Here is a 27721-nt window from a genome sequence, read left to right as displayed (position 1 = left end):
GTCTGCTATAATTATTTTTAGACACAGTAAACAGTAGTCTTTCATCATCACCCACTGTATTAAAAGTCAAAGCTAAAAGGCAAACGGCACGAAAAAAGCGCATTCACGGCGGCCGAGGTAGAACCGTAGGTGAGGGCGGTCGTCGTGACGATCCCAAGCCGAAAATGGCACTTCTCGGGCGGCGACGTGAGAACCGGACAAGACAGTGGGTCGCTGCGTGAGTGAGTCCGGTCGGAAAACGGCTTTCGAAAACGGCGGTGGCACACTGCTCTTCATATCTGTTGTCTGTGTGTGCTGAGTGCTCTTCCTTAGTTCAAAAATACTGCGCGCACTCTGAAAATGACAGCGCCACTGCCACCTACTGAGTGGATGTGCAAGTACCCTTTATTCCAGTACGGCAAAAAAAAAAAGAAAAAAAAAATGTTCCCCGAGATCACATGCGCCCCCCCTGGCATTGCTCTGCGCCCCCCCAGGGGGGCGCGCCCCACTATTTGAGAAGTACTGGTCTATATGTACCCTGCGACTGTCTGGCACCCTGTTCAGAGTGTCCCCCACCTTCTGCCTGGAGATAGCTGGGATAGGCTCCAGCACCCCCGCGGTTCAGAAGAGAATGAATTATATGAATGTTATGGAGAGTGATTAAGAGTGATGTAATGAAAAATGTGTGTGCCTGCATTTTGTGCTGGTGCACCTTAAGAGAAAAGTTAGGCGCACCAGTGCAACCAATGCAAAAAGTAAGTGCCCTGGCAATGTACACTCACCGGCCACTTTATTAGGTACACCATGCTAGTAACTGGTTGGACCCCCTTTTGCCTTAAGAACTGCCTCAATTCTTCGTGGCATAGATTCAACAAGGTGCTGGAAGCATTCCTCTGACAGTTTGGTCCATATTGACATGATGGCATCACACAGTTGGTGCAGATTTGTCGGCTGCACATCCATGATGCGAATCTCCCGTTCCACCACATCCCAAAGATGCTCTATTGGATTGAGATCTGGTGACTGTGGAGGCCATTTGAGTACAGTGAACTCATTGTCATGTTCAAGAAACCAGTCTGAGATGATTCCAGCTTTATGACATGGCGCATTATCCTGCTGAAAGTAGCCATCAGAAGTTGGGTACATTGTGGTCATAAAAGGATGGACATGGTGAGCAACAATACTCAGGTAGGCTGTGGCGTTCTAACGATGCTCAATTGGTACCAAGGGGCCCAAAGAGTGCCAAGAAAATATTCCCCACAACATTACACCACCACCACCAGCCTGAACCGTTGATACAAGGCAGGATGGATCCATGCTTTCATGTTGTTGACGCCAAATTCTGACCCTCCCATCCGAATGTCACAGCAGAAATCAAGACTCATCAGACCAGCCAACGTTTTTCCAATCTTCTATTGTCCAATTTCGATGAGCTTGTGCAAATTGTTGCCTCAGTTTCCTGTTCTTAGCTGAAAGGAGTGGCACCCGGCGTGGTCTTCTGCTGCTGTAGCCCATCTGCCTCAAAGTTCGATGTACTGTGCGTGAGATGCTCTTCTGCCTACCTTGGTTGTAACGGGTGGTTATTTGAGTCACTGTTGCCTTTCTATCAGCTCGAACCAGTCTGGCCATTCTCCTCTGACCTCTGGCATCAACAAGGCATTTCCACCCACAGAACTGCCGCTCACTTGATGTTTTTTCTTTTTCGGACTATTCTCTTTAAACCCTAGAGATGGTTGTGCGTGAAAATCCCAGTAGATCAGCAGTTTCTGAAATACTCAGACCAGCCCTTCTGGCACCAACAACCATGCCACGTTCAAAGTCACTCAAATCACCTTTCTTCCCCATACTGATGCTCGGTTTGAACTGCAGGAGATTGTCTTAACCCTTTAAGGTCTGGGCCTATTTTGTCTGATTTTGCATGCCTTTGAAGTTGCCTTTATATTTCAAAGAAAGAATTGTTTACGATGGCCTGGTTTGGTCCCTTTTTTTGTGACATCTTGAACTTCATGTCCAAATTGTTGTTTCCTTCACTGATCAATTATAAATCATCATTTTGGGCCCAAAAAGACCAAAAATTCCAAAATCGTTTTGTCAAAATTTTTAATATTGATGTCCAATTGACAACCAAACATGCGTAACGAACCGTTTTGAAACTTTGTAATATTTATTCAACATGTTAGGATGAACATTCAACCAAAAAATTTTAGAATAAATAGTCTTATATTTGACAATTCAACATAAACAACAGGTATAGCCATAGGCGTTTTTTGCCTTTATACATGCTCCAGTCAAAACAGGTTATATACAGCAGACCTAACAGTGAAGAACAGTGAAAAAATATATACCATCTAACACAAAAAGTGTTTAGAGGCCATCTCTTTATGAGTTTAGGTATTGCGGCCAATCGCCTGATGAAAACTATGTACACACAATCAAGCTTCTTGAACACACATTTATATACACAAATTGAGAAGATTGATGTGGGAAAAAAATATATATATAACATTGGGGGGAAAAAAGCATTTTCAAAAATATTTACAATAAACAAGTTAAATTTTTTTCAGTCATGCCACTCCGAAAAGCAGTTTCGTCCTGGAATTAGACACAGGGCTACATCACACAGCCCACACTTCCATGGGGTGTCGGTCCTCTTTCCACCCTTCCATTTTCATTTCACTTTGCTTTCATTGTCACTATAAATGTACATGAAAATAAGTCAGTATTTATGAAAATAATAAAGTATAAAATAAAAATATATAAAGCAATAAATAATAATGGAAATCTATATGTATGACAATAGAAAGAATACCATAGCTGAATATGTGCTACATCCCTAATCTTCATATAGAAAGAAGAACACCACAAATTATAAATTCCTGCCTGGGATACCCACAGTGCACGTACGACTTTGATCTGATATGCACATTTTATTATTATATACACAAACACACACTTATATTGCATCAAAATTAACTTTGTCTTGCAATATCAAAAGAAACTTTCAAAAGAAACGTTTTCAGCATGAAAAAAAAGAGTGAGTTGGTTTACCTCTGCTCGTCGATGGCGTCACCCACGTGTTCAAATCCGTCACTATCTTCACTCGAGGACTCTTCCGAAGAAGACGATGATGATGAATTTGGACCATCCTCTTCCTCAAGTTGATCAGAAGCACAATTGCTTGCGCTAAATTTAGTTTTCCGTTCATTGTCAAAGTCAAACAAAGTCGCTGCTCGATCCAGCAGTATCCAACTGGCCGTCGCTCGCCACCTCGCTGCTTCAGAACACTCCTCCTCCCTCTCGTTCGGTTGAACCTTGCACCGCAGTTATATTTATAAAAAAAAAAAAAAACGCATTTTGTGCTTCCACTGTGACTTCGAAAGGGTTCGTTTGATTTGTGTTTTTTTCATGGAGCTTCCGTTTTGAAAAAGGGCTAGAAATGATGGAAATATAGACATAAACAAATGATCCATGCAGCGTTTTAATGTTTTTTTGAGAGGACAATAAAACTATAAAACTTAAATGACAATATCTCACGTTCTAGTTGGTCGATTGACTTCAAATAATAACGAGAGTAAACCGCAACTTCCGCACTTTAAAACGAGACCAACCAACGGCATGTGGGTGACGTAATTAAAACGTGAGGGCGCTTCAAAGACGACGTGCGCTGAGGACGCGCCGGCGCGTCCTTCGACTCTCAAGGGTTAAACCATGTCTACATGCCTAAATGCACTGAGTTGCCGCCATGTGATTGGCTGATTAAAAATTAAGTGTTAATGAGCAGTTGGACAGGTGTACCTAATAAAATGGCCGGTGAGTGTATATCTCAACGTTAATTTTTTCCAATATCGTTCAGGCCTATCCCAAATAGACCTATTCAATTCATCTGGTGAAAATTCTTCTTGTTTTAATATCTCAATATACTAATATCGCAAACCCCCCAAAAATCGCAATGATGCCCTCCCCCCAGGCCTGTTTTAGAGGACAGCGGTACCGCTACATACAAAGTTAATTCGTTCCAGGACTTAAGTCGAAATGGTTGCATGTCGAGCAGGATTTTCTCATAAGAATACATTATAATTCATTATAATACATTATAATTCCAGTCATTCGTTCCACAGCTCAAACACCTACACTAAGGCTATGTCTACACTAGGACGGATAATGGCCTTAAACGTGTAATTAGTTGGACTATACAGCATGTCGGCTACATTAGTATGCCTATTATCCGGATCGTAAAAGCCAAGCATGCTCTCCCTTCACTCTCGCACCTGCGTGATGCGTTCACGAAAAAAAAACAGCGATCACAAAATAATGACAGTCGAAAAGGTGTTGTGATTTCGAAATTTGCCGCCGACGAGTTTTCGACCAATGAGTTTCCGGTTCAGAGGTTAACCGCTCGGGCGATGACGTAACATATGAGGCTGCTCCTTTCTACGCATGTGTAGTTTGCGCAAATGCAGGTGTATCTTGCCTAAACGCACCTTAAACGTAAGTGTGGTCAAGTATAAAAAAAGAGTCTGCAAAAAACCCTGGAGAAAATGATCTGTCCTAGTGTAGACGTAGCCTAAATCCTCAATAAATACTGCTGGTACTATTGCAAATAGCAATTACATACAGCAAAACATAAATTATGAATACAAATCGGAATAATAATAGGCTATACAGTAATAATAATATAATAATAATAATAATTCCTGTACTAATGTAATGAATCGGGCTCTAATGTGGCGGATGTGTTTTGTGTGGCGTTCCTGAATGCACCGCGTGGCTGACTTGACAGAGGGAGTGAGGATTTTTTACTTTCACTTTTCATGTTCTGTCAATGGCGTCAGCTTCGGGGGGCAGTAGGCATGTTGTGTTGCACAAGACATGACATAAATGATTAAATCTGATGAAGCTGGCGATTTCTTTGGCGATGTTACAATAATAATAATTGTCAACTTATAAAGACTGGCGAACGGAGGTCGGAGGAGGACCATTGAGATCGTAGACATTCTACGGCTGTATTGACGAGCCAGTTCACAAATGCGGACACCACGCATATATTTTTCTATAATTTCCATCTTCATTTCAATGGTAAGCCTCACCTTTTTTTTCACCACCTGCACTAACATTCTTGGAACCCATGTAGATTTCTCTCACAAGAAAATCCGCCGTGCGTCCGTCTTGCAGGAAAACACTGCGGTGCTGTCAGAAATGTCGTACTCCGAGCATGTCGTCGGATGTAGAAACAAACGGCAATTCAAATTTTACGTCAGATGTCGAAAAGATTGTATGTTGAGGTACCACTGTATTTTAAATATTAATGCTGTTTTTCATATTTAAAATGGCTTTTCAAAAAAGTGATTACAATTATTGTTCCAGGTATCCTTACTTGCACACAGTATAATTAAATACGAATTGTTTAAGTTTTTACTGGTTGGTCTCTGCTTGACAGTGTCAGGCAAGGATGTTTTTACCACTAGATGCAGGATATTCAGGGTTTTGCCTCGTTGACCAAAACAAACACTGAACAAAGATGGCAGCGACACTCGGCCCCTGAGGGTTACATGTGGCTCCTTCTTGGCCCCTGTTTCAGAAAAATCCTAGAACCGCCACTGATTACGAGGGAGAATTTCGGCACATTTAAGAATATGATTCAAACATCACATGTGACTGAGAGACAGCGCCAAGAAGGAAGCCATACAAATGATGAATGCTGCTTGTATGACGTAAACCAGCAAAACTCGAGCCAGACTGCATTGAGGGAAAGTTCGAGGGACCTCAGAGGCTCGTTGAACCCAACTCCGGGGTGCAGTCATCTGCAGTGTTGTTAATCGAGTCCTCCCTCCCTCGTTTCTCTAAACGGCTTCTTTTGGTTTACTCCAATGCCGGGGTCATTGAGAAACAGAAGTACTGTTCTTGGTAAACTTGACACTAAAGTGAAGGTTTTACTAACGATGAGACGTGCGAAAATGTTCCAGGACAATCATTAAGGTAAGACGCAGACGCCGACTCTAATTTGGATTGCAATACATGTCTTAAATTTAAAAGTAAACGAAAACTATAGTTCTACATTACCCGATGTTTCATTTTCAGGATGCACTGGTTAATGTCGACTAGTTTGAGTTTGCCGGTAAGTATTTTTTCATTTAAAATACTCGACAATTACAGTATTTTAATGGTTGAGTTTAATTGATTGCATATTTGAAGTAAACATTATTGAATATTTTTAGTTTTAGATTAAACCGTTAATTTCATTCATAAATTGCACAGTGGGCCATTCTGAAGTTGTTCCTCTTAATTTCAAACTGAAAAAACTAACACATTCGAATATGTATATAAAAAAAAAAAAAAAAAAGAAGAAAGAAATAACTAAACCAACTGCTGTTTTTCTTCAGGTCTGTTTTCATATCTTAATTTCAGGTGAGTTATTTTGATTATCTAATTAGCTCATATTCAACATTAGTGTTTGCCGCAATCAATGCCAAAGTAAGACTTCAATTATGTGGATTGTCTTCGATACATAACATGTGTTCTTGTGTCCATGATTATCCACTTTCCAACGACACATTTGAGAAACAGTCTAATATACTGTATTGTAAGTCTTAACATGTTTACGATACATACATACATACATATGTGTATATACATATATACGAGTACACAATATAACACATAAAAACACAATTTCTCAATTTAGCAGCTAAAAAGGAAATGTGATCAATACTCCTCTTGTGTATCTCTTTTATTTTTTTCTTTATCATTATTATTATTCATGCTCTTTGCTGAAGAATTGTCTTAATTTTTGGTTATGATGTCTTCCAATGAAATGAATACACTGATTACCATCACATACTGCCACAGTTGTTTATATTGTTCCAATTGCAAAACAGTCATGCAAAAATATATAATAAATTTCTTGGTTTTAAACGATATTACGATTAATTGAGTATTGACAATTAGGACCTTGTTTTTTTTTAATTTTTATTTTTTATGTATAATCTGATTTTTTGAATCACAGCTAATCCCAGATTTCCATTTTAACAGCTCTTATACTGGAAACCTCAGCCCTTACATATGCAGAGACATCCTATGAATACATAGCTGCTGACCTGCAGTGGGATAGTGCAGACGAACTGTGTTACCAGCGGTCTGGGGCCTTAGCCAGTGTCTCCACTTCAGCTGAGAAGCAAGAGATACAAAACTATTTAAAGTCGATGAACATCTCTGAAGCTGTGTGGATTGGCAAGAAATTCACAGTCCAGCTACAAAGTAGGTTCCATATTTATTCTTGAGCTATCTTCATGCATTACATTACATGAGAAGTGCTGTACAGTACCTACCTAACAAATTTTGCATTTTTGGACTCATTTTGGCTTTTGCCTGTTATGGTGAAGGAGTTGAGGCAGAAGGCTATAATCTTAATTTACACATTGAGCTACATTTCTAACCTCACTTATTGGTCGGTCGAACTTTGGGTCTGGGAGGAGAGTATACTGTATGTAAGTACAGTAATTATTTAAACAAGCCAGGTTCATAAATTTTGGCCCATTTTAAAAATTTTTATTTGAATACCTTTAGCACAAATTATTTATTCACATTTATCTTGTAATCTGATGTAAATTTCCTCCGCATATAACCAAACTCTCCCTGAGAGATATGGTGGGATTCTCGGTCAATTGGGAGGGACTCAAAAGTTGAGCCACTGCTCCTCCGCATTGAGAGAAGCCAAGTGAGGTTGCTTGGGCATCTTAGAAGGGTGCCTTCTAGACGTCTCTTTTGTGAGGTGTTCTGGGCATGTTACACTTGGAGGAGCCCAAGGACACACTGGATAGGACTAGTTATTTCTCCCTGCTGTCCTGGGTAAACCTCCGGGCCTGCCTTGAAAACTGGATGTAGTGGCTGAGAAAAGGGAAGTCTGGACGTGCTGAAGCTGCTGCCCCCACAATCTGAAGTTTTAGAAATTTAATTTGATTAAATTTAGAAGTAAAAAAAAAAAAATGCATGCAAAAGCAAAATAGGATGTGTGAAGTGCATTTCTCGTGCACACCACCTTCTCATTATACCGGCATAATTAAATTTCCTGTAAGATGGAAATGAACATACTCTAGATAAACAATTTGACAAGCCGAAGAAAAGAGTGTTTTTAAAAAGTAAATTCGTGTTGACAAGAAATGCTAAGTATATATTTCAAAGGTCTGAAAATTAGGGGAAAAAGGCTGACATTTCAGGTCTCAAACTGTAGGCATGTTATGTGAGTGTGCTCAAACCACGCCTCGCACAAACTACAAATCAAAAACCTCAAATTGTTATGACTTGGAAAATGAATGCTACCTTGTGTAGCTTGTTTTTATGTGCATTGACAACAAAGAGTTTTATGTTATAACTCAGTAATTCAGTAATAAAATGTTTACATATAATTATTCTTTGCGCGTGTTTTCAGCATCTTCAAAGATTTTCCTTGTACTTTAAACAAAAACTGACTTTACAGGACTTTTAAAGTAAATATTGAATGTTGTATCGTTTTTACTTAGTAGTTTTAAGTTTTTTTTTTTGCCAATAATATTGCTTCCAAAAAAATTATAATGTGACAGAAGCTGGAGATATTGTAACAGATATTATCATAACAGATTATTTCTGCTTTCGTCATTTCTTAAAGGGGCTAACAAAAAAAAAAAAAAAAAAAACCTTCTTTCGCATTTGTTTTCAATATTATAGTTATTCTGGGCAAATTTACTTAAGAAAAGTATCAATGTGGGGTGGAGAAAAAAAGGCTGATGGAAAACTTTCATGCCGGAGTTCATTAGACACTCATACCAGAAGAATGCGGGTCTCCTCCACAAGTTTTCTTCCATGGGCGTAGTGAATATTTTTACCTAGTAATGCTTCAACCCTAACTGCTTTGGAATTCCCACCATTTTTTTCCAAGTCACATACGCATAAATGAGTTCCAGCTCTGTCCAAAGCTGATCCAAGGAAAGACTGCAGCTGGATCTGCTTGTACATGGTATCCAGGGTACTTACCAAGAAGTCTTCAACCCGACGGCTCTTGGCACAGGTTTTGCATTTCTTGGAATCCGATTGATAGATGCTGGACACTATTAAGTCAATGACCATATAAGCTACAGTCAGAATGGCTTGAACACTTCTGACAGCACTGGGCCATGCAGATGGCCGTTTTATTATTGTTCAGGGGCAGGACACCTTTGGGGGCTCATTTAGGAAGGATGAGTCATACTCAGGCACCGTCACTGTGCTTCCCATATGGAATTGGGTACTGAACTCAAGTCAAATTAACACTGTGGAAAAGGAGTGTTAACTGGAGGGATATGGGCTGATTTTCAAGTGAAACTGGGCATTCGTGGAAATGGATTCCTCCTTGAGATAGCTCTGTAGGAGCAGCCCATGTGAAGGTTATCGGGGCAGCTTCCTACATCATTAGAATGGGGGAAAAACATTCAAGGGCCAACATCTTAAATTATAGCAGATTTCACCAAGAACTGCAATTTAGCTGGTTTTAGGGCTGGTTATGGTTGCTTGGCACAAAAAGAGAGACTCAAAAACAATTGAAAAGACATTTTGAACTGCACATGTCCTGACATTCATATGTGCCAAAAATCTGAGGTCAATTTTACAAGTTGGATCCACCCATTTGGCAATCCAAGCCAGATGAGATAAATGCAGTTAAAAAAAAGGGTGCCTCAAACAAACAAATCTTTATTTTCATTAATGATAGCACACACTATGAATTTGGAATGAAACAGATAACATTTTTATGAAATCATCACGAAGAACAGTTAAACTTTCAAAAGTTAAGGAGCCTTGATGACCAGAATTTGAAAAGGGTTTGACTGCTTAATACATTCTATTGTGTAATGTATTTACCAAAACATTACACCTCAACACATTTTTTGTAGACAGTGTCATAGAGTTTCATTTAGAATTTATAAGTACAAGTATATATTCACAGTAAATGGAAAAGAGGACGTGAGCAACTTAACAAAGCATTTTTTTTTATGAAACCTCCGGTACTATCGTATAAAGAGCACAACAATTATAGAGTGAAGGGCTCCACACCACTTTTACAAACTTTAATATTTTAGTAAAAGCACACATGCTCATTGTTAATTTTTAATGGGTTTGTGGTCTGACAGCATCTCTGTTTCGCTGTTTCCCCTGCTATACCCAGTTTGTGCTCCCTGCAGTTCTTGTAAATGTTTTGTGACTTACGTCACTTGTAATCCACCCACAAAAAACAAACTGCCCCGTTCTGACTTCATAGTCCCTTGTGAGTTTTAAGAGGGAAAACCCTTCTCTTTCTGTGATGAACGTGCACAAAAGACAACACATTTAAACTCTGAACAAGTTCTTGTTGCTTTAGAAGATACTGCTTTAGGGATTGTTGCAATCACCCCCCCCCCCCCACACACACACCCAGTTATGAGTACAAGTACAGTATACCATAACTAATGATGAGAATCCCGTTGAACATCAGATTATCGTGAAGTGTGCATATTCAATACAAATTCTGCACATAGTGTACGTTGTTTGGGGACACTCGACTCCTTAGGCTTTATTTTTATGTGGCATCTCTGGGAATTTAAAATCATGTTAGTTATATTTCCTCCCATGAAATTAAAATAATCATATCTCCAGTTTTCTGTGGTGAAATCCGCACTTTCGAGCAATGTTGCGCTCTATGTTAAATAGTTTATTTTTTACGACGCCACATTTGCCACGCTTGAACAAGCCGGTGTGATGATAAGGCAAGTTTATGTGTGGTCATGTGTGACTGTATTGATACGTCTGATTGGTATAATGGAGTAATGTTTTGCAACGTTTAATTGGTGAAACTGGGGGAGCAACTGTGAGCATCTCTGGGGAAAAAAAAAAATCTAATATGTAGAATAAAGAGGAAAAATTCAACGACTCTAGTGTAGCCTAAAGTAGCAGTGTAAGTATTTTTTCAGAACAACAAAAATCTTGACATTAAGACAAAGTACTACTTGTCTTTCCCATTGTATGTAACACACACATAATGAGTTCCATATCATGAGTGCAACCACCCTTTGAGTGCTCCTAAACCAGCGGTGTCCAAACGTTTTTCTCCGAAGACCACTTTTGGAAAAATCAAAGGAGGCAAGGGCCAACTTGGAATCCTTCCATGTCCTTTCGTTAATCTGGATATTCTGATATATAGTATATCATCATATCGTACAGCACAAATAATATGTATGTTGTTATTGCTGCCAGCCTCCCAGTCAAATTGGATTGGACATCTATCACTGTCAATAGCATTGAAACATGATCACTCAATGCCCCCTTCCCAGTTGAAATGAATTTGATGACTACAACTGTTAATGGCAGTGAATAAGGGCTACAAGCAACAAAATAATCCAGAAGTATAACGATATTGTAAAAAAAAAAAAAAAAGTAAGCAAAATCACAACCAAAATAGCTTATTTTATCACATTGTATTATAATAATAATAACAATAATAAGTTTATTCCTGTAAAACAAAATACTGAAATTCTAGTTTCCGACACTGATTTCAACATAGTGTTGTGATCTTATGGTGAGACACTGTTTAAATGTCTAGCTCTAGCTAGTGTTGAAGTTGGGAAGTGCAACAGAATGTAAGCTGAACTCAAGCTCAGCGGGCAAATAAACACTGGCGTAGTTTGGATACCCATGTCCGAAATCCATTTGCTAGGTAAACAAAAAGAAAACAACATTCTAACCTAGTCATAATCAGGGTCCTGCACAGTCACAATTGCAGACGGAGTTTATTTTTTGACCTTGGTTTGCATGCAAAAACATTAGCGCATCGACGTAAGCTGTGTTAAGGCTCGTGGTAGCCTAAGGAAAAGTCTTGCTCAGTGTGTTTGTCGCTGAATATTTGCATGAGTTTGACAAACTGGGAAAGTGGACCTAGTTCTTTGCCCAACGCAACAGCGGGGCATGCATTGCTGAAATTGTGGGTGTGAGCAAATAATCACTGACCTCTTTGTGTCTGCTAGAACAATTTGCCTCCCTCTTTCCACTTTCTAAGTGCAAACCGAAAATGTTTTCCTAAATTATTCTCGAATTTGGCTTTTTTTCCGCTGTATGGATTCTGCCTCACTTATATAAGTGACAATATGAATCATTTACCATGACCAACTATTGCTCTGCAACAGGGGCCGAATTGTGGGGTGTCTGGGCCATGGAGCCAGGAGTTTGCTTTTGATTTCCCAGGGTCTACCCTAGGACTTTTTTGAAGCTGTGGTTAGACATGTGCCAATTACCGGTTTCAAAGTATGCCGTGGTATGAAAACGTCACGGTTTTAAAACCGCAAACATTTTCCGTCATACCATTAGCGATGTTTTATGTCCGCAAAATGCAGGGAGAAATCCCTTACTTGCAGCTGCAAGGCTCAACCCTCCCCCACCGGTTGTTGCTCAGTGTCAGTGAGTCAGCTGTGCTACACGATGGCTGGAGGAAGTGAAACTGCTGAATTTTTTCCCCCCATCAAAGAAAACAAAATCGCTGGCATGGGAATACTTTGGCTACAGACTGCTGCGGCTTAGAGGAGGAAGCCCAACCAGCATGTAAAACATGTTTGCTGAGGGTGGCTGCCGAGGAGGCAATACCTCCAATATGATTTGTTTTCATACAAAATTAATGGATTGTAAACACTGTCATGAACATTTCCCACCAGCTGAGAGAGTTAACTCCAGCGTGTTTAGTGTGTCTAGTGGTGGTAAAGCGTGTTTTTTTTTTTCCTCTCAGGCACCTGTCTGTGTTTAAAAAGAATGTGTGTATAATGTAAACATGATAGGTGTCATACACACGTGCTTTTTGTGGAAAATAATTCAATAATTTTTGTTCTGATGGTAATAATGTTGAGCTGTGGGTTCTGGTTCACTTAAAGGACTACATTTATTTTAATTTTATTTGGAATATTTCAGTTATTTATTTATTTATTTTTTAAAAATTTACTTTACCTTAATATTTTCCTTTGTTCCAATTTGCTAATATGTTTTGAAAAATAAAAATCCTGTTCAATGGATTTTTTTATAATCCAGATATCTCAAAGTAACACATTCTAGAGCTGTAATTGCAATTCCGTGAAACCGTGATATTTTGGCTTAACCTTATCATACCATCAGAATCTCATACTGGCACTTGCCTACTTGAAACACATCCTAAACTCCGGTGAGGAGAGTGGGGGAGAGGCAAAGCACATCTCACATGAGTGACACGACCCAAACACTGCTATGATGCAAGCTGACATACTCCACGTACAATATGAAAATGTCACACATTGTGATCACGTGACCAGGGGTACAGTGGTACAGTAGGTTCCCCCGTGTGGTTCTGGGATTTTTGCTCACCGTTCCTGTTATCATTTCGACGCCACGGGGTGAGGAGGGAGTTGAAAGTCCGTGTTGCCCAACGACAGCCCCAAAACATCACTGCTCTAGCGGAGATCTGCATGGAGGATTGGGCCAAAATACCAGCAACACCATGTGAAAAGCTTGTGAAGAGTTACAGAAAACATTTGGCCTCTGTTATTGCCAACAAAGGGTACATTACAAAGTATTGAGATGAACTTTTGGTATTGACCAAATACTTATCTTCCACCATGATTTGCAAATAAATTCTTTGAAATCGAACAATGTCATTTTCTGTTTTTTTTTCCACATTCTGTCTCTCATGGTTGAGGTTTACCCATGTTGACATTTACAGACCTCTCTTATCTTTTCAAGTAGGAGAACTTGCACAATTGGTGGTTGACTAAATACTTATTTGCCCCACTGTATAAGTGGGCCGGAAAGGTCCGGAACACCATTCCGGTAATAGATTTGGAGCTGGAATGGAGCAGAACGATGCTTTGATTCCGAAAATATGATGGCAACTGTCAAAACCCTACGTTGAAATTTGTTGTCTACTTAGTCATTCGGGAAATGTTCACGTGTTCAAAAAGACACTGTCACTATAATCATAGTGTGGATTATACTGTTCATGATCGTGACATTTCATTTTACTCTTTTTCACTGCAAGGAGGATCATTAACGCCCCCTTTTTTCTTATAGGTAACATCTCTTTCTTTTTGGACTCCATATTGAATGGAGATCCCTTGGAGAATCAGACATTTTCTGTAGAATTTGTCCACAGCCCTCAGCCTGATGAAGAGTGTGGCATATTTGACCCTGTTACAGGAAGTTTGGTCCACGATAATTGTGACTCTTTCAGAGGAGCTGTCTGCCAATATAAGAAAGGTACCTGTCACAGTGTGTATTGTGATAATGCTATGTATGTTTTATGTCAGATATATTTTAGATAAGCCATTTTTGACGTATGCGGCTCTGAAATATGTAAAGTATTCCTTTCTCCTTCCTCTCTAACTGAAGGGATTGCAAAGTTTTTGGCACCCCAAGGGTGACTATTTTTTTCCGTCCGTCCGTCCGTCCGTCCGTCCGTCCATCCATTCATTTCATTGTGTCTGTTCCCATGTTCTCGTCTAATATCCAGAGCTTGTATGCATTTCACTTCCAAAATCATTTTTTAAGTTGCTTATCTGTTCAGTTTATTTTCATTTTTAGTTGTTAAATTATATTTTTTCAAATTAATTACAATTTGTTTGTTATGGAAGTGCTGAATGTCTTCTGTTTCCCAAATACACACATTGTATTAATTCAATTACTATTTGCTAGTTGTAGAAGTGCTGGGCGACTTCCATTTCCCAAAGACTCCTTTCTTCAGCATATTGAGCCATTACCCTTTAACCAATTATGTGAGTTGAAAATTTTTAAGGTCTTTTATTATTATTCTAAATATTGTGTAGCTGTTTTCATTTTGGCACCAGTACGTTTGCAACTGCATTCTGACTCATATTTATCTATTATTGTTTCTTTGACATGATAAAGGAGCAGATTGTCAACAACCCCTGGGACAAAGAGCTAAACTCACTGCATCAGATGACCCGGGCTGTCCTGGATTTAATGGAGGCCCACAGTCCAAATGCTCTCACATCCAATGATATCCACTTTCTGTCCACAAGGATGGAGATGGGCTTGTCTGCCCTGGCTAGTAGCCGTGCAGCCAGTGCGAATGCAGCAGAGGCCATGGCGTCCATGGCTAGAGATTATGTAAAGATATCAAGTGTGATGCTGGAGCCTCATGTGGCGCAGCAATGGATGGGTTTAACAGATGACGGGGTAATAATCAAAAACATTAAAAAATATAATGCTAAGAATGTTTATTATTATTATTATTGTTATTATTATTTTTAATATTGAATACGGCCATCAGCTGCCACTGTGCCAAGGATGTTTTTCCGTTCTACAATTGTATGAGTCGTTCGGAAAGATGGATTTGCAAGATTACTGAAGTCTGTTAGCAAGTCCACTGGAATTGTTAATTGGCCTCAATGCTTTTAAAAACAAATCATTTTCTTCAACAGATCAGCATGGGTCCGTTTACAATTGTCAATAGCATTGACAATCTTACTGAAACTCTGGCAGACATACTATCTGCCGAAGGAAAAAGCTTCTCACTTTCTACTAAGAATATAGGTACTGAAACATCTTAATATGTGACAGAAAATACTATGATGGTTGATGAAAATATTTTAAGCTAAAACAATTTATTTGGTTAATTTTTTTAGAAGATCATTAATGTTTAAAACTTTGCAACTTTTATTGGTCTACTGAATTAATACTGTACATCTTTAAAAAAAAATTTTTTTTTGTTAACATTGTTCCCTCTACATTGCACATTTCCACCTTGAATATGCTTATTTTTTCAGTGTTTTGATTTATACTGTGGCTTCTGCCATCTTTTTAAGCAGATGTGTTCATCAGGGGACACAAGCTGAGTGAAAAAAGCTGCTGTCAGTCATTTAAACCCTCTGACATCAGCTCCAACACGGTGAGGGGAAATGATCAGGATGAGCTGCTGATCCCAGACTTGGAGTTGCAGAGAATTCACAAACTGGGTAACAAAAATATGTCTAATGCAAAACAAGATTTGATTGATCCTCAATATTTAACACATTGATATCACAAGCAAATATATTTTTCTTTCTTTAGGACATACAGATGTGATGTTTATTCACACTCATTACAGCCATTTGAACCAGATTTTATCTTCCAGCACATCACAGCCATTTCAGAGTCAACATGAGAAAGAGAAAAGGTAGGACATTTACTTGTTCTATCCTCTAATTTCCCATGTTGAATCGTGGTGGAGACGATTTAAAGAATAGTATTGAAGTCAATTTACTCATTGGTCAACTTGAACATCTGCCAACAAAATGTCATGATTTGATTGATAATTTTCTGTACAGAACACACTAGTTTTTAAATGAAAAAACCCAACTCCTCCGTAAGTGGGGGTTGAACCACTTTATGTTAAATAGATTTATAGGTGTAGCTGTGTTTGGAATTTGTATGTTTCTCAGTTGTTTATGTTTGGCCTAATGAATACCCTACGTTGTCCATTTTTGTGCCGGGTTCTTTATCTATATTATTTGACCCTGTATGACTGGATGATTTGCTGGATGCTCAGTCTTCATTCATGCATCTACAGGTTCCCTAGTTTTATTCCACATCACAAAATCAGTCAGTTGGAAGAGGCATTAGGGATAGATGACGACATACTAATTTATTAATTACTGTAATTTTTCCGGCATGAAACAATAATTTTTCACTGAAATTAAGATTTTTGTTTTGTTTATCACAGGCTGAATTGGCCATTCCCATCAGACTCATTGACAAACTAGTTTTTGGGTAATCTTGTCCCATTGTCATTTTTAGAGGGGAATGTGAATGAAGACTTGGCTGCAAGATTTATACGCCTATGTTTATATGCTTCCATAATCAAAACTGACATTAACTGAGGGGATATCCATCTTCAGTATTCTCTCAGGACACCTGGCTTCTGCTGTCATATCAGCCACTCTCCGCGATACCTCAAAGGCCCAAACAATCCCTGTTGCTGTCAAGTATACCCTGTCCTCTTCACATATGGTACTACTTAACTTGATAATCAATGTTTGCATTGTTCAGCGACTTTGTTTCGTGCCTTTTTAATTGTTTTACATATTTGCTTTTTGTGTGTAGCTTTACCCACACATTTCAGTTAGAAAGTATTGCTGAACACTGTTAATGCCTGAAAAGTAGATTAATAGGGCCAGGCGTTTTAGGTCTGTGTGGGGAATGTATGACTCATATGAGGAGTGGGACAGAATCATCACTGGAAATCAGCCGGAGTATTGGTCCATTACTAAAAGTGTGTATTGGAATTTGGCTGATTTTGATGAGCTGATTGCTGCGAAACTTTTTCTTGCAAGTGAGGCACAATAGAGTGTAGTGCGATACTTGTTTGAAAGTAGTACAAATATTCAAAGGTGAAATATATTCATCTATAAGAAATTTAGTTAGATACATATAGATTTTAGTCAGGCAGCATTATCCTGCTAGACACAACAGTAGAGTTGAGCCAACAGTTTGTACTATTCAGAGGGTGATTCTCCCGCCCTTTGAAAAAATATAATTTGCAATAACTAAATATTTTCACCTTTACTGTAGTTGATCGATTAAATTAGTCAAATACCCTTTCCCAATCGCAACTGACCTGTCCGTAACTTCACATTTTAAGGATTAAAAGAAGTTAAAATATTATTTCTATTTTCTACTACAGTATATTCCCTCTACCAATACCATATACTGTATGTACCCAATAGAGTGGTCTTAAAATTGCAAATAGTTGTCTTGGGATTGCATTCAAGTACATTTTTTGTGCATTAACAAATGATACCATGAAAGATGCAATGTTCAACATTTAATTGCAATTCTTTTCTGCTTCAAGATGGAGTATGCACAGGGATTTTCTCCTGTCTGTGCCTTTTGGAATTTCAACCTAACGTAAGTTTTCATCTACAAAACAATGAATACATCTGTCTTTTTTCTTTCTTTCTTTTTTGTCTTCAAACCTGTCCTGTTAAGCTGTTTGACACGGAGAATGGAAGTCTAAGTGCCCGGTTGGTCTGAACAGTTTTAATGTTTCACATTGAGAGTATGACATACTCCCATTGTGATCATTCAACATACCTCGTTTATTATGACAAAGCAGCGAACAGGAAGGGGTTATGGGGGAACAGAAGAAAAGAAACACAAGAGAAGAAAGAAAAGAAAGACAAACAAACAACAAGAAATACATTGAACGTCTACACTAACTTCTAATATGTTGGTGCTATCGTCAGCTAGATGTATTTCCGGTTGACACCATATGGGGGGCCTGTTGACCGGGGAAAGAGGGGGACGAGGGTGGGGGAGTCGATAAGCTAAGTGATTGAAAGGGGTAGAGTGTACACAAATCAGCTCTGTGATCTAGAACCCAGTAATCGTGTGAATCCCTTGTGGGTGTAAGCCCGTTGGTGACCGACCCTACGCTGCCCCATCGCCACTCCCAGCACCGGGACCCCCCTCTCCCGCAGCTTGGAATATCTACCCAGCCGCCCGTCCCACCGCCCTTTGCCGGAGCTTGAATACATCTGTCTTATCTAACCAAGTGGTTAGTAAATGTGCTCTAATGCATTTCATTTTGTTGTTGCTTAGGAATAATCATACTAGTGGCTGGTCCAATAATGGCTGCAGTGTGATCTTTGCTGGCTCTGATGCTACGTCATGTGTATGCAACCATACCACAAATTTTGCAGTATTGATGAATTACTTAAAACCAAAGGTGACTCATTTTTAATGTTTTAAACATGCTCATACAAAGTTTGAATCTTTCAAAAGCCCACTAGGGGGTGATGTTAAAAGTATCTGACAAGTAAAGAATTGCTACAGTATTTAGCATAATTTACAAATAATCCCTATTGGTAACCAGTAGTATTCGTTCTTTTTGTATTTGCCATTTATTTATGAAGAAGCACAAGTTAATTTACACTTTAATATATATATATATATTTTAAATTGACACTTATTTCTACCAACAAACATTTGTTAAACAGAGTTTAAATATGAATGCTTGAAATACTATCTTCCTTCTTCCAAATAAAATACGCTTCTAAGCTTTTCAGAACACTGCGTTTTTTAAATTAACTGTGTCAACTGATTTTCTCTTCAACATACCAACTCCTTTGCTTTTCTCTCAGTGGAGTCCTGAGGAAGAGCTTGTTTTGACCAAGCTGACATTTATCGGCTCGGGAGCATCTTTATGTGCTCTAGTGGTGACGTTGATGCTGTTCACTGTATTGGAGTGAGTACCTGATCCCGTTGCCCTCTCACCCACCGTATCAAATGGTTTTCTGGTTTATGCCGATTTAAGGTGTCAAACTGAAACAGCGTGTGATTTGTTTGATCAAACAATCTTTAAGTGTTTGGGTACTTCATCAATTGATTTCAAAAGTAAGAGTTAAAAGCATTGATAGTTAGTACTGTTCTTATACAATTTTAATTAATTTTTACAGCAAGATTACAAGCAAATGTGTGATTTAAAGAGTTGGATTATGTTTTATTTTTTTATAATGTGTGATAGTATTTAAATAAAATACAACGCAGGACTAAAGTGCTCAAGACCAAAATGTGGAAACAGTGGAAAACCTTACCAGACCTATGTGGCTTTGAGCTCATGGCCAGTAAATTTCATGCCCAACTGATATTGTTTTATTTTATTTATTTATTTTTTTTAATATGTTTGTTTTGTGTAGGTTTTACATGGCTACTGCACCACAGCTAATTTACTTTATACAATAAACATCGAGGCCTTTAACATAGGCAAAAAAATTGCTGCACTGTTTCTGCAGAACAGGGAAGGAGGTGTAGTTTTAAAATACTTCTCAGACATTCTCAGTGTTTAAGACTGTAAACAGATTTCTTCTCACCCTGTTGTCACCGCCTCAAATTGGTTAATTTTACTTAAAAATAACAGCCAACGGGGGGACAGACCAACGGTATAGATTAGTGATCAAATATGAAATTTACAATTCTTGGACACACAGGGTTTCTGCTCGACAGCTACGAATTACTTCACAGTATAAGAAAGGCAACACTCAACTATTCTCTTAATGGGACTCAATGTCACACCAATTCACTTAAAAGGACACTATATCGTTGCTGTAGTCGCCAGTGCTTTTCTTCAATGGCTGTTATGAGTATTGATTAGTGCTAATCTTCTAATTACAGTTGTCTACACGTGAGTTCACTCCAAAGGTTTATGGAAGCATTCTACGGATGTTAATTAGCAGTAGAGTCACAAAGGGATCCTAATAGGCCATGAAGGAGCTGTTCCCACAGTTTACTGTATTCAGTGTGTACATAGTGCGGACTTGCATAGTACATGCAATATTCATCAAAGCATACAAAATATTGAGTGTTATTATTATTTAGGGGAACAAGCGGCATTAAGCACAATGGCGACTACTGATGAACTACAAAAAAATAATGCTCTATAATCTTTGCTGTTGAGTGTAGGGACATTCAGCTCTTCATACGTCAAGAAACCTGACCAATCAGGGATTAGATTGAAATATTTATTACCTTGAACTTGTATCTCATCAGAAGTTGGGGCCTAATGCCCCATAGCGAGTGATGCTGCTTGCTTATCACTCAATAATTCCATTCAGTATAATTTCGAAATGTTTAGCCTCAATTTAATATTGTTTCTTACTTGTTTTTCACTAGTATACCACGATCTGACAGGACATCCATCCATAAGAATTTATTCATTGCTCTGATCTGTGCTCAAGTGATTCTGCTCTGCAGTGGTTCGGCCATTCATAACAAGGTGAATTAAACAGATTTAGAAAAAAAAAAGATAACTCGTACATAGGAACTTACAATTTTGCTCACAATAAATATACAGTGTGCCTAGTAAGTATAGCTGAAATGATTCTAATAAAATATAAATTCCTAGTAATTACTGTTCACATATGCATGGGGTTTGTGTTTTTAAACTGATAGAAAAAAGTTTCGTCATTTATCGTTACCATTAATGTTATATTCAATCATTATACACTCAAAGTTCAGTCAATGGTTAGGAGTTGATCCTTTGACTTTAGGTTATGTCGAAGTGAATTAAACCTCCTTGGGCTTATTTTTGGAAGTTTATTGAATAGTTTCACATGTACAAAAAAAAGCATACGCAATCATTTGGTGAGTTACCTGTCAATTTTATTATTATCATTATTATTTTTTTAAACCGATTCTAGACAATAATTAAATGGTCATCCAAATGTGTAAAACCTTTTAAATGTTTCATTGAAAAAAAGATGTGGGATATAACAGACATCACATTTACAGCTAAAATATATAGTTGATTTTGTCCTTTTGGAGGTGTGCAAAAAAAAAAAAAAAAAAAAAAAAAAACCACAGTATTGCTGTCACAGGATAATGGTCATTATTAGCGCCCAGGTCCTGGGTATACATGTGGTAATGAGTACGAATTAAGTAAATTCAAGGCAAGCATTATTTTTGCAGATATATTATAATATGAAATGTTGCTGTGTATCGTTCAAAAGCATTATTAGACCATCCTAAAAAGGAAATATGACCTGCATATCTGTTGGCCCACCTGGGTTTCCTTGCTTGCAGATTGCGTGTACACTTGTGGCAGCGTTACTTCACCTCTTCTTCATGGCTGCCTTCAGCTGGATGCTGGTCGAGGGTCTGCTGCTTTGGAGCAAAGTGGTTGCTGTCAACCTCAGTGAAGAAAGACACATGAAGTATTACTATCTCATCGGCTGGGGTATAGTGATTTTTAAAGAGATATTTTCACTTCTAATATTACATTATGCAGGTCAAATACAACGTATGGAATTACAAAATACTCTTTCCATCAAAATTGCCCTGTATTTTTCTCTATGTATACTCGACTTTGCTCACATTTCTCCTTATCGTATTTTTTACTTTTACAGGAGACATATTCTTTAATTCTTTCCTGTTGTTTCTTAGTTATTCTCATCTTGCTTACAGGTCTACCAGTCCTCATAGTCACCATCACACTGGCGTCAGCCTCAGGCAAATACTTGGCGGACGGCTATTGCTGGCTTAGTGTCCAGAATGGTGTAATTTGGGGCTTTGCTGGACCTGTCATCTTCATCATCATGGTCAGCAAATTAAGCCCTAGAATGTTTGAATTTTTTGTATTGTGCTTACTGCAACAACTGATAATAAATAATACTTTAGATCAGGTATGCCTGAGAACTGTCCTGCAACTAAGAGACAGAAAAAAATCATAGATTTTGTGTTAATGCTCTGTTGTTAATGTAACGTTTTTTTATTATGTAAAGCTCATCCAAAAAGGAAAATAAAAATAAAATAAATCATTGTATGCTCAACCACTACGCGCAGTGTGTGGGAGGCTTGAAACTTTATGTGGTCAGGAAACAAAAATATTACAATGGAATTCTTGATTTTCTTTATTTCCTTGTTGAAAATAAAAGAATGAGTCATAATAACAATAATAATAATGGTTATGATAATATTTTTCTCATGAATATTTTTTACTTTTATTTTGACTTATTTATTTTTTCTAATTACAGGTGAATTTTATGGTACTTACCAGGGTGGTGGTCATCACTATTTCTACAGCCAAGAGGAGGTCCATTATGTTGGCCATGGGTGCGAGTCCGGTGGAACAAACCTACGAGCAAGTTAGGTACTGACCATAAGGAGGCGCTATTTGTCCTCTAAAGATTATTCAACGGCCCCACGGGCCTTGGACGAGGCAAAAGGCACTGGAGAAAAGGAATTGTGGTTTTTAAAATAGTCAGGCTCATTCATCAAATACGATAGGAATACATTTTGAACTGATTATATTAATGCTGTGCTGTCCATAAATACACATCCGTTTTCAGCCTCTTCTATTGTTTTCAACCCCTCTGACCCAGAGTGTTTTAAGGTCTTAAATTGTTGTTCAAAGAAATTACTTCAGACAAATTATCTATTTCTGCATTGAGAATCACATAACATAGTATAATTACATAACATAGTATGCTTTTGTAGTTTATTTATCTTAAAATTTTATGCTCCGTTATAAAAATTCAATGTGATTATTCTTTTTTTGTCATTTTTAAAGAACATTAGTTAGAACAACACAAATTGCATCTATGATTATTGAAGTTCTATTCAAAATTTTCATTTATTTCATTTGAATAACAGAACATGGGACGGGGCGTATGCCATGCTTTGTGTGTGTGTGTGTGTGTGTGTGTCTGTGTATGTATTTCTGAGTGCTGAAAAACAATGTTGGGGAAAACTAAAATTACTTTTAAAAAGGAAGTTGTCCAAAATAAAAATAAAATGTAATCAAAAGCATTTACTTACTGAAAAAATTCAATATAAATTAATTTTGAATCAGCTTTCATTAGTCATCAAAAGACACTCATCACTCTGTGGTTAAAAAAGTTAGATTGATTATTGTTACACGTTTGTTTTTCTATCATTTTAAATTATGAAGCATGGTAAAAATGTCTATTTGAATTATAATTTAATTATAAAATTCTGAGTGCAACCCAAAATACTAATCAGATAAACCAACCGGGCACAGATACCATTCCAAGATAAAACTAATTTGCATGCATTTTACATTTCCATTGTATTATACATATAACAAAATTTGGCCTAAACTGTTTTTTTAAGCCCTCCATTTGTACAGTATGTTGCCATGAAGAAACTTCCCAGCTGTGTCTTGTGAACTGGTATGGACTAATCTGTGTGAATCTATCCCACATGTGATCCAGTAGATTTCCGACCAGAAGTCTTGTAAATGATTCTATTGGTGAAAATTATGTCAAAGTGTGTATTTTTTTTCCTCAACCTCAGCCCACCAGGCCTCACAGTAGGCACGCTATAAGAATTTTCAAAGCTGTCCTTGAACCATTTGGCACCCCTGGGTGGCACCCATCTCGGAAACTTAAACAAATTTCTCCTCTGAATAAGCTAGGGCCTGCCGCCATCCATGTCACAATTTGAACACACACATTCACAGCTGGTGTGGTTTGGCAGTCACCTGAATGGGAAGCTAATTCCACTCTAAACAGAATTAAATGAGTTTTAAGGTGGAAAGTTGTCACCCCATGAGTCTTCTCAGCCACACAGCCACTGTGTGGAACAGTCAGACATCCAAAAATGTTCAATAATATTCTCAAATCTGAAGTGGAAAAATATAGAATAGTGGCAGTGGCTATAAAGGACAATTTAAATATTAACAAATTATGTTTTAATATAATAAATTAGGACTATTCAGTTTGTTAACATATTTAGACTCATTTACAGCTGTCCTTTTGTGTGTGTGTATGGAAGCTTAACGTTATTGTCATATGGTTGTAGGGCTGCGGTGAAAGCAGTTTTGGTTTTGCTGCCCATTCTTGGATTGACTTGGTTGTGTGGCGTCCTGGTGCCTTTCTCCATTGTCTTGGCCTACATCTTCATCATCCTCAATTCCCTACAGGTACACACCAACTTAAACAATGACAGTATATACAGTGGGGAGAACAAGTATTTGATACACTGCCAATGGGTTTTCCCATTGACTGTGTATCAAATACTTGTTCTCCCCACTGTATGTATATATATATATATATATATATATATTTATATATATTAGGGCTATCAAACGATTAAAATTTTTAATCGAGTTAATTACAGCTTAAAAATTAATTAATCGTAATTAATCGCAATTAATCGCAATTCAAACCATCTATAAAATATGCCATATTTTTCTGTAAATCATATATATATTCTGTAAAATGTTGGAATGGAAAGATAAGACACAAGATGGATATATACATTCAACATACGGTACATAAGGACTGTAGTGGGCATTTCACTCTACTGTCATTTCTATGCTGTCCTCACTCCGAAGCGTCTACTTTTTCCAAAGCTAGACAGCTAGTGAACGACGCCTTAATAATTAGACTTCTTCCTTTTTCATCTGATTTATTAATAAAATGGCCTCAAACCATTGTCCTCTTTAGACCGTCGTAAAACTACAAAATAAAAGTACACAAGCATTGCATTAGCAACAACGTTAGCTTAGCACGCTATACAGGTTCACTAAACATAAACAAAAAGCGTCTCATACAAAAAATATAACATTTCGCTTACTAACATAATATGTACATTCTTTACAACAACCATACTTACGGACAAATCTTGTTTAAGGATCATATAAGCACAACATTATCAGCCCGAGACGTCGTGCAGCCATAATGAACTGGCCAGAAAACAATAAACCATGTCGCAAAGCGACCACAAGAGTTCGCTGTTGGACAGCACAAAAAGCCTTGCTGTAAAACTTACCAAAAGGCAGAATACTTTCTGAGCGGGACATGTGCGTTAATTGCGTCAAATATTTTAACGTGATTAATTAAAAAAATTAATTACCGTGCGTTAACGCGATAATTTTGACAGCCCTAATATATATATATATATATATATGTATATATATGTGTGTGTGTATATGTATATATATATATATGTGTGTGTGTATATATATATATGTATATATGTATATATGTGTATATATGTATATGTATATATGTGTATATATGTATATGTATATATGTATATATATATATATATATATGTATATGTATATATATGTATATATGTATATATATATGTATATATGTATATATATATATATGTATATATGTATATATATATATATGTATATATGTATATATATATATATGTATATGTGTGTGTGTGTGTGTACGCACACGCTCTAATGTTTGGACTATAAAATGCATCTCAATATTTGCTGCGCCCACAAAATATTATAAGAAAACTGTATTTATTAATATATAACCTGCACTGGACTATAAGCGGCAGGTGTATTTACACCAATAGACACTGCAGTCATTAGACTTAAAAAAACAATCCATGAATGAGTAAATAAGCTTCATTGGAATATAAACCGCAGGGTTCAAAAATAGGAACTAAATTAGCGCTTCTGTTTTTTTTTCTTCCCTTACTGATGCTTGCTCAGTACATTTCTGCCACCTGATGGGCGTTAAACATCAGACCTTTTTGTACCCAGTCACCTTAAAAAATATATAAAAATTTACATTCATTATCAAGGTAGGAAATGAGTTTTAATGGAGGTTCCAATTTATTTTAAATAACAAACATGAAAATAATCTGGATTTTCTTGGGCCCACATCCCTCCTTGGGCTTCCACACCCTTGGTGTCAAATATTACAGCGAAGGGATGATAACACGATTAATAAAATTTGCAGGGAGGGCAATAATTTAAATGCATAAGTGGTTATCTACAATATATCACAAATTCAAGGGTGACAAGTAGTCATTTATACTTTCTGACCAGAAAAATACTGTAGGTATCCATACAGTATGTCGTATTGGAATACAAGTACACTTGTCAAAAATCTACATTTTTTGGGTCGAAAAGCTCATGATGGTTGCACACGTGTTAAATTTGTATAACTTTAGAATTAAATTCACTCTTCTATACATATGTTGCAATGCATAAGTAATATGTAAGACTTCGACAAACAGCAACCAGAAGAAAACTTCAATTTCAAAAATATGTCCAGTTAAAAACGTAATCCTGCTTGTTTTACTTCAATAAAAAATTGAAAGGTTTTCCATTATACATTCTGCTCTTACTGAATGTACAGAGACTGTCAAGGCTTTTATTTGTCTGTGGGAAAGGCTGGTGCAGAAATGGGGATAATAAAAAAGATGAAGGGAAGGGGTTTTACTTTAACATTTGAATTGTATTTGTTGAGGATTGTTTGCATCATTTCTATCATTGAAAATCTGAGGTCACCATGATTGGCACGATCAGGTTAAATGCTTTTAGTGCTGTCATTTGAGGGTGATTTGTCCCAGATTTTTTCAACCTGAATTCCAATGGATTTGGGATGTTGTGTTAAACATAAATAAAAACAGAATACAATGAGTTGCAAACCATGTAAAACTTATATTTAATCAAATATAATACTTGATATTTAATGTTCAAACTGATAAACTTTATTGTTACAAGAAAATAATCATTCATGTAGAAATTTATGGCTGCAACACATTTTAAAAAAGCAGGGGCAAGTTCATGTTTAACACTGCTTACGACAGCGCTACATCACACATCCCCTTTTCTTTAAATTACATTCAGTAAACGTGTGATGAACTGAGGACTCTGATTGTTGAAGGTTTATAGATGCAATTCTTTCCGATTCTGGCTTGATGTACAGATTCAACTGTTCAACAGTCCGTGGCCTTCATTGTTGTGTTTAATGCTTCATAATTCGCCGCACATTTTCAATGGGATACAGGTCTCGTCTGCAGGCAGGCTAGTTTAGTACCCAGAGAGAAAACCTGTTTTTCTTGGTCCTGTTTAGAAATGTCTTATTCTCTGCACTTCAGATGTCCTTGCGGCAGCGGCAGCTATGACACGGTGGATTTTGTTCACCGTGAATTAAGCCTGAATGATATATCGTTTAAACATCGCCATCGCGATGTGCGTGTGCGCAATAGTCCCATCGCAAGCACGTGCGATAGTTTTTCTTTTTTTTGATCCACATACGCCTCACTTTCTGGTCTGCGCACAGCCTCCTACCCTCCCTCTCCCAGTCTTTTGATCCTCTCAGTCACTGCGGCACAACAATGGCTTTGATCTGGCCAAAGAAGCAGACTTCACACGGACATCTGTCAATCATTGTTTAACTTGTTAAACAGTTGCAAGGAAGCAGCGCTGGAATGAATGTGTGTACCCTGGGGACGTTGGAGACATTTAAATGCC

The 27721-nt window shown here is 37.6% G+C and overlaps 1 protein-coding gene across 3 annotated transcripts in view; it reads left to right on the top strand.

Annotated features, from left to right (window-relative positions):
* Positions 1 to 5670: 5670 nt before the first annotated feature.
* LOC130918774 (adhesion G-protein coupled receptor D2-like) overlaps positions 5671 to 27721 on the top strand; it is a 138689-nt gene continuing 116638 nt past the window's right edge. The window contains exons 1-19 of one of the 3 annotated variants that reach the window (XM_057840817.1): positions 5671 to 5955; positions 6058 to 6094; positions 6360 to 6384; positions 7009 to 7233; positions 14041 to 14226; positions 14662 to 14741; positions 14881 to 15165; positions 15411 to 15522; positions 15798 to 15944; positions 16039 to 16144; positions 16866 to 16977; positions 17819 to 17874; positions 18568 to 18694; positions 19110 to 19213; positions 20638 to 20740; positions 21547 to 21700; positions 21928 to 22061; positions 22497 to 22612; positions 24286 to 24406. In XM_057840817.1, coding sequence (XP_057696800.1) covers positions 6059 to 6094; positions 6360 to 6384; positions 7009 to 7233; positions 14041 to 14226; positions 14662 to 14741; positions 14881 to 15165; positions 15411 to 15522; positions 15798 to 15944; positions 16039 to 16144; positions 16866 to 16977; positions 17819 to 17874; positions 18568 to 18694; positions 19110 to 19213; positions 20638 to 20740; positions 21547 to 21700; positions 21928 to 22061; positions 22497 to 22612; positions 24286 to 24406 — 2229 coding nt within the window. In that variant the 5' untranslated portion in view covers positions 5671 to 5955; position 6058. Of the gene's footprint in view, positions 5956 to 6057; positions 6095 to 6359; positions 6385 to 7008; positions 7234 to 14040; positions 14227 to 14661; positions 14742 to 14874; positions 15166 to 15410; positions 15523 to 15797; positions 15945 to 16038; positions 16145 to 16865; positions 16978 to 17818; positions 17875 to 18567; positions 18695 to 19109; positions 19214 to 20637; positions 20741 to 21546; positions 21701 to 21927; positions 22062 to 22496; positions 22613 to 24285; positions 24407 to 27721 lie in introns of all 3 variants that reach the window. The other 2 variants (XM_057840816.1, XM_057840818.1) reach the window with 2 other exon arrangements.

Source organism: Corythoichthys intestinalis, chromosome 7, assembly GCF_030265065.1.
Source record: "Corythoichthys intestinalis isolate RoL2023-P3 chromosome 7, ASM3026506v1, whole genome shotgun sequence".
NCBI lineage: Eukaryota > Metazoa > Chordata > Actinopteri > Syngnathiformes > Syngnathidae > Corythoichthys > Corythoichthys intestinalis.
The sequence above is the reverse complement of the archived record's forward strand: the minus strand, read 5'-3'. Positions and strand labels throughout refer to the sequence as shown.